The following is a 13,923-nucleotide window of genomic DNA, read 5'->3' as shown; positions in this document are numbered from 1 at the left end:
TGTGTGTGTGTGTGTGTGTGTGTGTGTGTGTGTGTGTGTGTGTGTGTGTGTGTGTGTGTGTGTGTGTGTGTGTGTGTGTGTGTGTGTGTGAGAGACGAGAATGGGAACCTAAGGACACACTTTAAGAGAGTTGGAGAGCTGATTCAAATTCTGCTCACCGCCTTGAAAGATCCTTGTTGTTCACAGTTCGACCTCTCCGAACAAAGCATTTAATTTCCCGCTCGCTCAATGAGGGCTGGTTGGATCCGACAGAGTGATGAAATCTGTCCAACCTATTGACGGAAAAATCACCTGAAACGTCTGCTCCAGTCCTCCTTGTATTGTTCTATTGTAAGTCATGGCCAGTATAGTTGTACTAAACCCTTTTACTTGTAACACCATTGCCTTAAAGCTAGAGTGTGTAACTTATGTCGCCCCCCCCCCATGAGGAATTCTGAGTAATTACAACAACACCGTCGGAGCATCTACTTGGGGTAAGACTCGGTGATCGTGCATGGATTGTATTCCTTCTACTGTACGTCTAGGTTTTATCATAGCAGTAGAATCAACAACTGAAACATTTTGTGGCCGTTTCTTGGTATTTTTTTCTGAGCACTTGCGCCAGTGTCAGGGGGCGACACCAGTTTGTAAACGCTGCCATACTCAGACATACAGAGAGAGTTTTGTGGAGCTGATAGGTCTCTTTGTGTCAACTCATTTGTTAATAGCTTGAATCTAACCGACATTCAAATATTTTTTTTTAAATTAAGCACTATAGCTTTAAAATTATAAGATACTTTCTACTTTCTTTGTCCATGACTATTTTTTTCACAACATTATCAGTTACATGTAAGTAATCTTTTGCTGCTGACATCATTTCTGATTCACTCTGGGTCATACATAGTCTGCTAGATGGGTAAAGAGTCGAAATGTGAAAGTGGAACAGACAAAGCAGAACATAAGATGGGTTGCTAGCAGTGCGTCACTCATCGGCCCACTATAGGTAGTGTATTGTCTCTGTCCACTCTCACTCACCAATACCAAACCGGCAGCCCACTGTCACCAAACAGAGGGCAAGTTGTTTTCAGCGTTGTCCGGAAAAAAGAGAGACGTCTAAACAGACTGCTGGTGTATGTCGCTTCCTCTGTCCTCTAGTTGAGCATAGCACTACAGTTATGAGAGAGTTGTGCCGTTGTTTACAAGGCAGTTGAACTACTTTAGTATTGTGTGGCTCCCTCTTCAAAAAGAACTGCATTGGAAAAAGTCTCAAGTCTTTATCTCTGGTGATCCTGTGGCAAGTATGAAAAAAATGTCTGCAAATAGCTCTTTGTTCTATAAACTGATTTATCTATGATGTGTAACAGTCGAGGAAAAAATGGTTTGCTGTACTAAGAACTACATGAAGGGGGACTTTGTTATTTGCTAGCGTGTCTAACTTATAAAGTTATTAAATGCTCCATTATGTGAGTCCAGAAGTACAGCCAGCCTTTTCTTTGTAAGCGTTTATTTAATTTAAAAACATATTTTATGCCAGGCCACTGTTACCAAGCTGTGAAACTGAACTTGTGTTCCATCCTGCCTGGGGAGTGTAGGCTACAGCAGCAACTACACTATTTGTTAGCAACTTTTCTCATTATTTTCTTTCATACACACAGTTAAATGGTTCAGATTTGACAGTTTTAAAACTAATTTGCTTGCTCTTTGTTATTTTAACTTGTTATCTGTCCTTTATTTAAGATAGCCTTGATATTCTTCAGCTCGGCTAGTAATTTTAGCTACATCAACTTAGCCAGTCCAGATGTTGCCTGAAATTTTGTTTACATTTTAAACAATTGTTTTTGTTTGTGTGTGCTTTTGCCCATAATTTGCTGGTAATAATTTAGTTTTCTTTGTAAACAGAGTGAAGAAAATAGCAGGAAATGCTACCTGCATTTTAATGCTAATGCTATGCTAGCTGGGGCACACCTGAATTCCAATTAAGAACCTTTCTTACCTCATAGGCAGAGGTTAAATGTACACTGTTGTTAAAGGGATTTTTTCTATTTGCCAGTTAAACCATCCACAAACATTTTCCTCAGGCGTTAGGCACTGCTTGTTATTAAAGAAAATATGTCTATCTGATAGAGGGGTTAACTTTCTTTTCAATAGAGGCTCTGTTCCTTCGGCTCATGGCATCGAGTGCGAACCGCTCACATGCTTTTGCGAGTCACGCAGTTCACACAGGAAAACACACTCAGAACATTTACGCACAGGAATAAACAACGGCCTTGCCACCTGGCCCTGGACTTTTCATTGTTTACTGGGTGCTACGTACGATGATTAAAGGCATCTCTTTGTTCATAAAGCACTCCGCAAGTAGCTTTAACTACTTCCTGTCAAACATGAACGTAGAGAGAGAGGCCGGCCTGTTAATTCCCGGCCTCCGTGGATGACTAACAGTGAATGTTGTGTTGTAAACCGTGACTGGGTTCCGTGGGCAATTCTTTTGGCCTCTGCCTTGTGTGTTTTTTATGCGGTTTTTGGGGCCGTTTTTTGTCGGCGGCTCTATAAATGAATTGAAAGATGTTATTGGCTTAGTCACACGCGTGTGGGAATAAACATGTGTGAGCCATCATGTGAGGAATCACAGCAATGTGCTCTGGGTTGCTACAGTATACTCACTGTGTGCTGCTTCTATCTATCTCTCTCTCTCTCTCTCCGCCTTGATCCAGATGCCTCTTCTAACTCACACTATTACATTAAGGTCTGGATTAAGAAACATTCCAACAAGCTGCTGGTTCCATTCCTCCTCTGAGTGTGTTAACGGTCTATCTGTTATCTCCTCTGCTCTCTCCTCAGTCTCACAGCACGATATGCAAGTCCCCCGGGCCACAGTGGAATAGGGTCGCCACAGAAGAAAAATACAAGGTAAATACAGCATATACATCATCTACACAGCCTTTATTTTATTTTTGAATGGGATTCTCAGACTATCTATGTTGTTGAACGTTCTACACGGGTTTTCATTATGGTTTGTTTTGCCTTCAAACATGTGTACATTTTGTTTGATGTCACGTTGTGATACTGTGACCCCCTGAGAGAGGTCAGAGGTCAGGGTCAGCTAGAGAGCAGCTGGTAGGGGTCAGTGTTTGGCTCAGCAGGGTGTGGATGTGTCTCTCTTAATGTGCTAAATACTTGTTATACTATTCCCTATTGCCTTTTCCCCTATGTGATTGACCCTAAGTAAACATGCCCTTTCACTTCTGAACACCGCATAGTGTGACAGATCTTTTCTGGGAAAACATTTTTATGTTTTGTCCAACCTGATAGGAATCAGACCAAAACCAGGACTAATGTTAACGGACATTTTGCAAGTTACAAAACGGGGCGCTGGAAAAAACCTTCACCATCATCATAAACTCATAGAAATGCCCACATGATTTGACGTACCTGTAACTAATGTGGAGTTTGGTGCAGAAACACATCAGTCTCGAATCAAAAGCTATACACACATTTACACTTTTATTGGCAGTGGCACTCAACAGGTCTTAATCTCTTTGCTAAATCCAGCACTTTGACTACTTGCAAAGCGCTGTTCTGTGTGATGTGTCCTTTGGGAACGGCCCCCTTTTACACCTCTTTGCAAAGAAAGCTGCTGCTAAATAAGCTAACAGACGCAATAATAATACTAGTTGTGTTGCCAAGCTCTAGACTGCACAGTAGCTTGCAGTCAGAGAACCACAGCTGATAAACCCTCCAAGCACACATTTGCACGTATGGCCACCGACCTTCCTTCCATGGATGTAAACAGAAGCACTTAGGCACTTACACTCATGGTTACATACGGTTAAAACAGATACAGTGTTGTACATATGAGGCATGCACCCACAAATCTCCCCACGCATGCTATGTGTACACACCCCCAAGTCCAGTTGCTCAGAAACAGTGCATGGGAACCAGCGTGTTGGCAAAATATTCCTCTCAAGCCGCCACTTTGCAATGACAAAAATGCTGCAGCCAGCGTCTCCAGCCCCTATGGGGGGTAATTTGCCCTCCCAAATCACTCCCAACAAATGTTCACAAATAGCCTTCTAATAACTAAGATACACCCACACAACAAAAGTGAGCTGTGTCAGTGTAACTATTCAACTGTTGCCATCTGATTTTTTTTTTGTCGTACAAGCCTGTGCAATTGCTTCCCAGCCCTGTGAGAAGTTAATTTTAGTAACGATGAATTGTCTTCTATCCTTTATGCCTGAAGCAAGAAAGTTTTAGCATCAGTTCTAAAATGGGGAAGCAATTGATGTCTCTCTCTCTCTCTCTCGCATCCTCCGCTGAATGTGTTTTAAGTGCGTGTCCCTGGAAGCTGGAAGGTGCTGGAGTTGTATGCTCTTTATGAGGCACTGTGCTCATTAGCCACACAGCTAAAGGAGCTACCCCTGTGTACAACAGCAACAACTGCACTCATCACTTACAGTCACTCCTATAGATTGTTTCCATTGTTCTTAACAGCAGAGGGAAACAGGTGCACTGTGTTGCAATTTTCTGTTTGGTCTGTTTTGACTCACGCTGCCCAAGTGGGAGGGGGGAGCTTTGTTTCATGTTAATTATGTTCTTTTGTGTGTCACTGTCCATACCAGTAAAGTATGCATACATAAACCTATAAACACATACATTGAAGTTAAAGACAAGAGATGGCACCCTTTCATCCTGTATGCTTGGCTCTCCAAGAATGAGTTACTGATGATCATTCAGTGTCATTATAGAGCTTTTCTAATGCATTTCTACACTATTCATAATGGGTTGCTTCCTTCAGTTGGTACTCATTTTTTCTTATTCCTGAAGAACCCATCTCTGGTGTTCTTTCATGAAGACACACATGTCCAACATGAAACTAAAACTAGCCTTTTGCCTCCCATGCAGGCCTTAATGCTTTACTGATGCTGCATTGCATGTATGTGTATTGTTAGGCCACATTATGCCTGCGTTTCTATTTACTACAAAAAAGCTGAAATCTACATGTTTGCCCATTGATGCTGTCTTCCACTTATGAATGAATGCGTTGCCGTATTTGAACATATTTATCCTACACTACCAGGCAGCCATTCATTTGTGTACAGACCCAATTAGCAGACTCCTGACACTTTGCTTGAGTTGGGTAATCAATGGGCTTGTCTGGAAAAATGGATAGCTATTGATGTAAACTGTATATGTATTGGCGGAAATACTGACGTGGTGCGTAAAGTTCACCTTCTCTGCAGCAGGGGGAGATGTCTGACAGCCTGTTGGCCGCCTGCTGTCCTTTTAATGAGCCCGAGGTAGCAAAGGTTTTGCCCTGCAGTGTCATGTAGTGTGGACTCTAGACTTTTGACCCTCTAACATACACTCCTGCAATCTAAGAAGGCTTGTGTAGAGGTTGGCATTGTATAGGAACAGTGCTGGTCTGAATTCACACACTCACTGGTAAAAAAATAAAAACCTTGGTGGAATAAAGAAGATGCGAATAGCTGTTGTTGATAGCCTATGACTGACAGGCTGTATAATGTGTTTGTCCATTCGCTCTCTTCTCCTCTGTGCATAAGATAAAGCTTCCCCAAGTCAGTCCTGAAACAAAAATGATCCCATTTCGCTGATGCATTACCAAACATGGATTTTTTGGAAGATGAAAGGGTCTTATGATAAAAGGGACCACCTCTGATTTCCATCTGAATTGCCTCAATCTCACCCTCATTTCCCCCCACTGTTTATCTCTCATTTTTCTCTTGTCTGGGGTTCGTAGCTATGCAGTACCCTTTCTCTGATTCTCTCCCTGTCTGCAACTATGTCCCTCTCACTCCCAATCACTCATTTGTTTCCCTTGTTCTTAGTTTTTTTCGTGAGGTCTCCTCTGTTCTTTCTGTTGGTTGTGCCTTTGGGTGCTGAAGGGCCTAAAGCTGTAATCTGTTTGATGGGTAAGCATGTTTTGTTGTGTGATACTTCATTTGAACCTCGAAACATCAAAACCCAAGTTCTGGTTTTTCTCTCCATCATTTCCTTCCTTCCTCTTTCTTTCTTTCTTTCTTTCTTTCTTTCTTTCTTTCTTTCTTTCTTTCTTTCTTTCTTTCTTTCTTTCTTTCTTTCTTTCTTTCTTTCTTTCTTTCTTTCTTTCTTTCTTTCTTTCTTTCTTTCTTTAATTTTTTTTGTAGCAGCCAATAATGTAATAATGTCCAAAAAGTATTAATGTATTAATCTTGTCAAGGCTGATAACTTTTTGCCCATAAATTATGACATGTTTGGATAACGTTATTAGCAAGTTACTACATTATCTGGTTGTATTACATTAAAAACAGAATTTGCATTATTTTGTTATTGTCCGTTATTACAGTATCACCAATTGTTACATTAATGGCTGCTACATGGCTTTTCTTTTGTTTGTCTTCTTTCCATTATGCTGTTCTGCTACTGAACCAGTCCATGTGTTTCAGCCCAGTGAGTGGCAGCCTACTCTCTGTGCTGAGGTTCACCTCTGGCTGCAGCTCAGTGCCATCACTCAGGCAGAGCAGTCCCTGGAACAGCCTCTCTAAACAGTCTAAAACCCTGCTGGTGTCACCACTGTAGACACACTGTCTGATGTTTTTGGGGTCGAAATAAATTCAAAGGAACTGAATGTAGGCACTGGCACATTTACTTGCCTCTTGATGTCATTTTAAAAATGTTTTTGCACTGAAGCACATTTCATTTTTGCACAATTGTCTCTATGAAACACGGTTTGCATTGTTCAGCACATGGACTGACTTAGTTGGCAGTTTTTTTGTTGCTCTGATTCTATGCTGTGTGCAGGTTGCTCAATCGCTTAGCCTCGTTCTACTTTTCAAAGGGAGACACCCAAAGTAAACTTTCGATTTTATGCAATTATACACAGTGTACCATGCAAGTGCCTCTGCTCTGCTGCAATGCAATGGTAGAAGTGCTGAATGTGTTTCTTGTTGCATCAGGAAATGCAGTGGATGGTTAGTCTGATGAGCCCGGAGGCTTAAAGCATAATTTGCTTCACTAATATCAATTAGTGGGAGCTGCCTTCACTTTGCCTGTAAAATGCAGAGCCGTACTACAGGAGTGATGCCCAAAGATGAACTAGGAGCTCTAGGATGGGCTAGATTTTTTTTCTCTTTTCATCCAATTGTGTGTGAAAGCCGTTATTTCTCTTGTTTGAAATTGGGTCATTATTATATTTAAGGGTTTAGGATCTGTAAACTAAGATGTGGATTGAGTATTTCATATATAATCAGTAAATCACAGTCAGCAGTATTCGTTGCAGGATGATTTTTAATGACTATCTCTCTTCGTATTTGAACTCACTCTATCAGTTTGTTTTTGTTTTGGACCGGTTTTTGCTATGAGATAGAGTCCAGATGTGAAGATGAGTGCAAGGCCAAAAAGACAGATCACCATCTTTTTAAATGTGTTATGCTACTGACCTACTTATGTACGAAAAAGAGTTATCTGGGAAATAAAAGAAATGCTCTTTTTTTCCCCTCCAAACATTATAACTATTGATTAAGGTAATTCAGTGGCCTTTTATTATCAGTCCAGGCCACACTGCTAGTAAACTGATGCATTGCCTTCACATCCTCACACTTATGCACAATAGACAGGAGTTACTGAATGATGCATATTGTCTATTCCATCTGAAGTTCATCATAGCTGTACTTCTGCCTGCCAAGGGGATCAAACAGTTCAATATGATATTTAAATATTTATGCTACACCATAAATCAATCCATTTTTATTTGTTTAGTATTTGTTAATCAAAAGGCCTTAACGTTAAAATGGAACATATGAAAATATGTCTGTTTTTTAACTTTTCCTCCGAGGGTTTTTTGACCACTGCGGGATTTCTAAAACTTTTTTTCCCTCTCCGACATCTCGGCTCCATCTGCGATACAGACTCTGCGAGTGACATACTGAGCGTGGCGAATGGATTGTCTATGTTAAGAGGGAGGACATCGCGACAGCTCCCAGGCAGGCAGACAGAAAGACACCAAGTTGTTAGAATACATTCAATCTTTATTTGAATATTTCTCCTGTTTTTTCTTAATATTGACACCATGGCTTTGAATGGAAACACCCACGGCGCAGGTCTTCTTCACTCAATGCCTCTTTTGAGCATTACCTTCCTCTAATCTCACCTCCATTGCTGTTGCCTGTTTTTTGTGTGATAAATTCCCTGTAATCCCTTATCAGACATGCATTTTAATTGGATTCTATCTGGCTTGGATACAGTCTAAAGTCATCACGAAATGCAAACAAGGGAAGAAAATGAGATATATGTATATTTAGGTTAGGGCCTAGACTGTGACTTGAAATGTGGTCTTTGGAATGGTTTCATAGAGATTGCATCAAACCATAATAGTTAGGATTAGTGGTACAGAAGATATAGATCCAAGTCGAGATCCTCAAAACCAGATGCCAAATCTGTTTTTTGAAATAACTTCCTCCTAATAAACAGATGGGTGAAAGCATCTGGCCAAGTGTGTGCAAAAAAAAGATGCACTGTAGAGTTATGGTTGGATAACAACAGTTTTTTTTTTTGATGAGATAATTCTTTATATCGTTCTCCTGGGAGTCTTAAAGTCCACCAGCTGCAGCGTGGCGAATCAACATTTGACACTGGCGGCTTTGACTGTGTAGAGAGAAAAAGATTAGGCAGAAAAGTGTACATGATGTGTGTGTAACATGGTTGCAAACGCAAAGCCCGTCAGAAATCATGCGTGAAAGCCTTTTATGTCTCTATACAGTTGTGAGTGGAGGTACAGAACAGAAGAGTGACTATACATGCAGGAGTATGAGAGAGAGGGAAGTTACAATAAAGAGCAATCATATGTCTTCAACATCCATTTGTCATTTAGAGGTGCATCTAAAAAAGTTAGAATATCAATAAAAAGTAAATTATTTGTCCTCAATCTAATTCAAAGAGTGAAACTGTAATATAGTTCAGATTCATCAAATATAAAATGAGTTTATTATGTAGAATAAACATATTTCTCAGATGGTCAACATTCCTGTTTTATAATTCATATAATAAGTCATATTTATATAATTTAAGATAGTGGATTGTTCATCCCATGAGCTGTACGTTGTTATCATCACAATTAAAACAAAAGAAAGAACTGACGTATTTCACTTATTTGTGTAATGAATGTAGAATATATGAAAGTTTTACTTTTTAAGTGCGCTTGTCCATGATATTCTAATTTATTTGTGATGTACTTGTACTTTTACTGTACAGTTTGCTGACGGACCTCTGTCAACCACTCATGAAGCAAACTTTTGAGTCGTGTCTATTCCGTCACCTAGTTCTACTAAAAACTCAAAGTTCACTTCCTGCTTTCATCCTATTTCCTCAACCCACAGGGGGCACACACACACACACACACACACACACACACACACACACACACACACACTCTCTGTCTTACATCACTCTCTTCATCTCTCTTCATCTCACACCCTGGCACACACATTGAGCCCAAGGTTGTTCATTCTTGACAAAATTGAAGGACTCTTTCAAGGTATAGCGAGCCGAACCTTCCATAGTGTATGGAGTTTGTACACTGCAGCTCAAGGCCTAACTCATGGTCTCCTGGGTGTCTTTTTTGACTGAGAGTGAGGCTTGTTTTCAATGCCATTCAAAGGAAAGGTTTACATGGGTTCACATTTTCAGAAAGGTGGAGGTAGAGAATGTTGTTTTCCTCACACTTTGGGAGTCTCCAGTCACTCCGGGCAACCATACCATACCACCTACCTGGAAAAACGTAACTTGACTATGCAGTATATGTATTTCCTCCCTCAAGGCTATGACGCTAAACCCCAATACATTGTCTAAACCTCCGCATTGTCTCTTTACAGATTACCAGGCCCCTCCAGAGCCCCTGCTGCAGGCAGCGGGGTCTCCAGGAGCCCGGGCTCATCCAACCTCAACCGCCGCAGCCAGAGCTTCAACAGCATCGACAAGAGCAAGCCTCTACAGTATGCCAGTGGCAACGACAGAGGTGAGCGGGCTATGTTACCACACCGCATACTGTAACACTGATAGAAGCCAACATTATGATTGTATAAGAAACAATTGTTGTGACATTTCTCAAATTTGCATGGTTCCAGAAAACATCACTAGTGAGTGACTGAACTTAACATTTCTTGAGTCCATGAGGTTTTGAAGAATAGAATGTCCAGAGGTTTGTGGAGTTATAAAGGGGCCTTGCAGTTTATTGTGTGACAAAAAAGTGAAACAAAACTGATTACTAATACTTGTGCACAATGTGGGCTAAGCCTTTGTAGAAGATATTTTGCACTCTGCCCCTCGACATCATTCACACACAGGCACTCAAGATCTAAGTAGAGGCCAACAGTCACATTAGCAACCATTGCACACAAACATCATATTAAACAAACGTCCTACAGAAATGGAGTTGGTAAGAGTTGATGAAAGGCATAGGGGCAACCAATTGTACATTCTCCATCCCGACCACTTGATGGCACCACTGACTCAAGACAGGCAAAGCCGAGGGCTGCAGAGAGAAGCCCTGTCCCTCACTATACCAGTCTCCACCAGTCTGCTGAATCATCCCAGCTTCTTTTTTTTATTGAAGTAACAATGAATGCCGACATTGGAGGCTGCCGCTCTGCCAAGCAAGAGAATGCTAATGAGAAAGATTATGCTTCTAAAGAGAGAGGTTTGACAGCAGCCGAGAGTTAGTGTGCGTGGCAGTTTAATCAACACATAAATGATTCTCCATAAATACATACTTTTAGCAGCCTCTCCCTGTTGTGAAGAGTAACCGTGTCAACTCACAATGTTTTGATTAGCTTAAATCTTCCCTACTGGCTCACTCACTGTATTTATAATAGCTTTAAAGTTGTCCCTGTTTGCTCACTCACACCATTTATCACCACTTATTGGCTCTTACAGTGATGATAATTCAAACCTATCCACAAGTCGTTTTAATAATCAAAGCCATTCCTGGGGAGTTTATGACTTTATAATGACAAAGCCCTTTTGCCTTGGCTGGCAGTATTCTGTATGTAATCATTTAATGTTTTTCTAGCTAATTAGATCTCGCTTTTTAATCTTGAAGAGCACTGTGGGAAAACACTGCAGGATTTAGTCTGTGCCGGTGTATAGAGGATCAGTGGGAGGGGACGGAGGAGGTGGAGATTTTCAGTTAGTGGCATCAGGCAGCAGTAAGAAAACATATTTATAAAAAATTACCCCAGGTAACTCTTTTTTAAACTTTCTTCTGACATTTTTGACTATAGAAATGAGATGAGTTATTGAGAAACTGGTGTAGAGTATTAGTCTTTATGGATAATGATTAATATATTTGGGCTCATCCTTCCCGTAAACCCCAGTTATAAAGGATTCGATTGCCCCAGTGTCTTATTACTGTATTATATGGTTGAAAATGGTTGGATAGCATTCGTCCTTTTTCTGGGCCATTAACACAGCGCTGATGATGAGTCCTGCCGCAAGACAAACCTGGAATTTTTTTTTTTGCAGTGAAAAAGACAGCAGGCGCAGCAGCTTCACTGCAGGGGAGAAAGAAAACAGCCTTTTTGGTCTGAAAGTAGAAAGGCAAAAGAAGAGAAAAGAAAAATCAATTGTTGCGGAAATGTCAGCGTCGATGCTTCCGGGCAAAAGTGTGTATGGCAGAAAGACTGAAGAAGACAGCAACAGATCTAGGATATCTTCTTGAGTTTTGTTTTCCCCTCTTAAAAATAGTTACATTTGCCCCCCCTTCTCTTGATAAATCTTACATCCATTATATTTTCTCCCTTTTGGCCTTTACAAGCCTGTATTCTTTTATATACTCGTACATTAAAGTGTAAGTGTTTTTAGATTCAAACAGTATCTGAGTTTCTGCCATGATATAATGATTTCCAATGTGTAAACCAACAGGCTGCAGGCTAAGAACACTTGATTTAATATTCGGAGGTTCTTCCTCATTAATTCTGCACGGAACATCCTGGAGAACTTCTCTTCACATGTTGCCAGATTGGTTTTGCAGTCGAGCATTTTAGTCAATGTAATGTAATGCCATGTAACGTGATGGCGTATGTGTATTTAGGCAGCTACAACATATACTGTACATACATTTACATTGGGGCAGAAGAAACACAGGACGTTATCCAGAAATTGAAGTGGAGGATTTCTGTAGGTCCCACCCACATCCTGTAATAATCCAAACACATGTCTTAATGACACTCAGAAGAAGATACAGTTACACATGGTAGCTTTGTGTTTTACCCCGAATGTTGACAAATGCCATGTTTGATGTGCTAGTTAAAGGGGGTGGGAGTCATCCTTTTATTTGTTTGTTTCTGTAACTTTTTTTTAAATTTTTCATTTCATTTTTCATTTAACTTTTATTTATCCTCGAGAGACCAATTGAGGGGTGACTCTCATTTTCAATGACGTCGAGTTCAAACAAATTCAAAGGAAAAACAACAATACATAAACAATATTCAACGCAAATACATCAAATACACAACAACAGGTGAAGAGAAAAACAATTGAAACATTTACACAGTGGTGAAAATTAAGTGGCAGCAATTAAAATTAAATGGGTGAAAGTACAATATAGCCTAAAACAGTTACAGGTAGAGTTTGGCAGATTTAAGATAGTTTGTTTAAATTGGTTAAAGGATATGAAGTTATTTAGTTTAATTTGTTGCTGTAAGTTGTTCCAGGAGTCAGGGGCACTGAAGCTAAAAGCTGTCTTTCCCAGCTCAGACCGGGCTTGTGGGACATAAAGCATAAGCATGTCAGTGGAGCGGGTCTGATAAAGCTCATCTGAGATTTGTAGCATTTCTGTTTCAAAATTTGTTTCATATGTAAGCTTCTGTGGCCTCACTGGGATGAAGTGAACCCGTTAGAGTCTTGTTCGGTTTCTCTGCTCACACACTGTGCAGCTCCGACCAAAAAGAACAGGAGCTCAAAGGGCACATGAGCATTGCATCATTCTTGTTGCCACGCGACTGTCTAATTAGCTTCAGACAAACTTAATAGGACCATCAAAGGGCAGGTTTTTTTTTTTGTGATTGGACAAAAGAAAGTTGCCGATTGCTCTGCCCATTGTTTGGAATGAGGATGGGAAGGCAAATGTTAAAACTCTGTGAAAGCTGACTTTCTCCTAAAAGGCCATACTTCACTATCTGTCTGACAGTGAGGTAATGGCAAGAGCAGCTAAAGTTGAAAAGGATTTGGAAGAGAAAAAGGTTACTGTATAACTAGCTGCAGTTTTTAACTGACCAGTAGATGTCAAGTGTATGTCCATGCATATGTGTGCATGTATGCGAGTGTGAGCATGTCTGTGTCATCTGTTGTGAGGACAGGCTGCAAACCGCACGTGTGTGTGTGTGTGTGTGTGTGTGTGTGTGTGTGTGTGTGTGTGTGTGTGTGTGTGTGTGTGTGTGTGTGTGTGTGTGTGTGTGTGTGTGTGTGTGTGTGTGTGTGTGTGTGTGTGTGTGTGTGTGTGTGTGTGTGTGTGTGTGTGTGTGTGTGTGTGTGTGTTTGTGGTGGCATTTTCGTTAGCAGAGGGTCCGACACAGAAGAAGTGACATTTCATTCCTTGGCCATTGAGGCAAAAAAAGGAAGAAAAAGAAAAAAAGAAAAGAAGAGTCTGTTGCCATGGCAACAACAAGTCACTGCACGGGGAAAAAGTGTAGTGGCGCTGCGAAGCAGCCTCCAGGGCGGGGAAGGCAGAACTAGGATCTCTAAAGACGGGGTTAATTGACTGGACACAGACAGAGACACACACGCTTGTAGCTTCTTTCATTCACATTTATAAACTGCCTTCAGGGGCCACTGCACTGTCTGAAGATGAGGGGTAATGCAGAGGACATACACACACACGTACACAAGAATGGACTCGCTCACCCACGATTATATCAGCATCTGTTGGCTGTCTGGACACACACACACACACAC

At 40.8% G+C, this 13,923-nt stretch overlaps 1 protein-coding gene across 7 annotated transcripts in view; it reads left to right on the top strand.

The window, feature by feature from the left end:
* nav3 (neuron navigator 3) overlaps positions 1 to 13,923 on the top strand; it is a 136,951-nt gene that overhangs the window by 31,144 nt on the left and 91,884 nt on the right. For all 7 annotated transcript variants that reach the window (XM_080051313.1, XM_080051312.1, XM_080051311.1 and 4 more), the window contains exons 5-6: positions 2,818 to 2,886; positions 9,846 to 9,988. In XM_080051313.1, coding sequence (XP_079907439.1) covers positions 2,818 to 2,886; positions 9,846 to 9,988 — 212 coding nt within the window. The remainder of the gene's footprint in view (positions 1 to 2,817; positions 2,887 to 9,845; positions 9,989 to 13,923) is intronic.

Source organism: Ammodytes marinus (assembly GCF_949987685.1).
Source record: "Ammodytes marinus genome assembly, chromosome: 22".
NCBI lineage: Eukaryota > Metazoa > Chordata > Actinopteri > Uranoscopiformes > Ammodytidae > Ammodytes > Ammodytes marinus.
The sequence above is the reverse complement of the archived record's forward strand: the minus strand, read 5'-3'. Positions and strand labels throughout refer to the sequence as shown.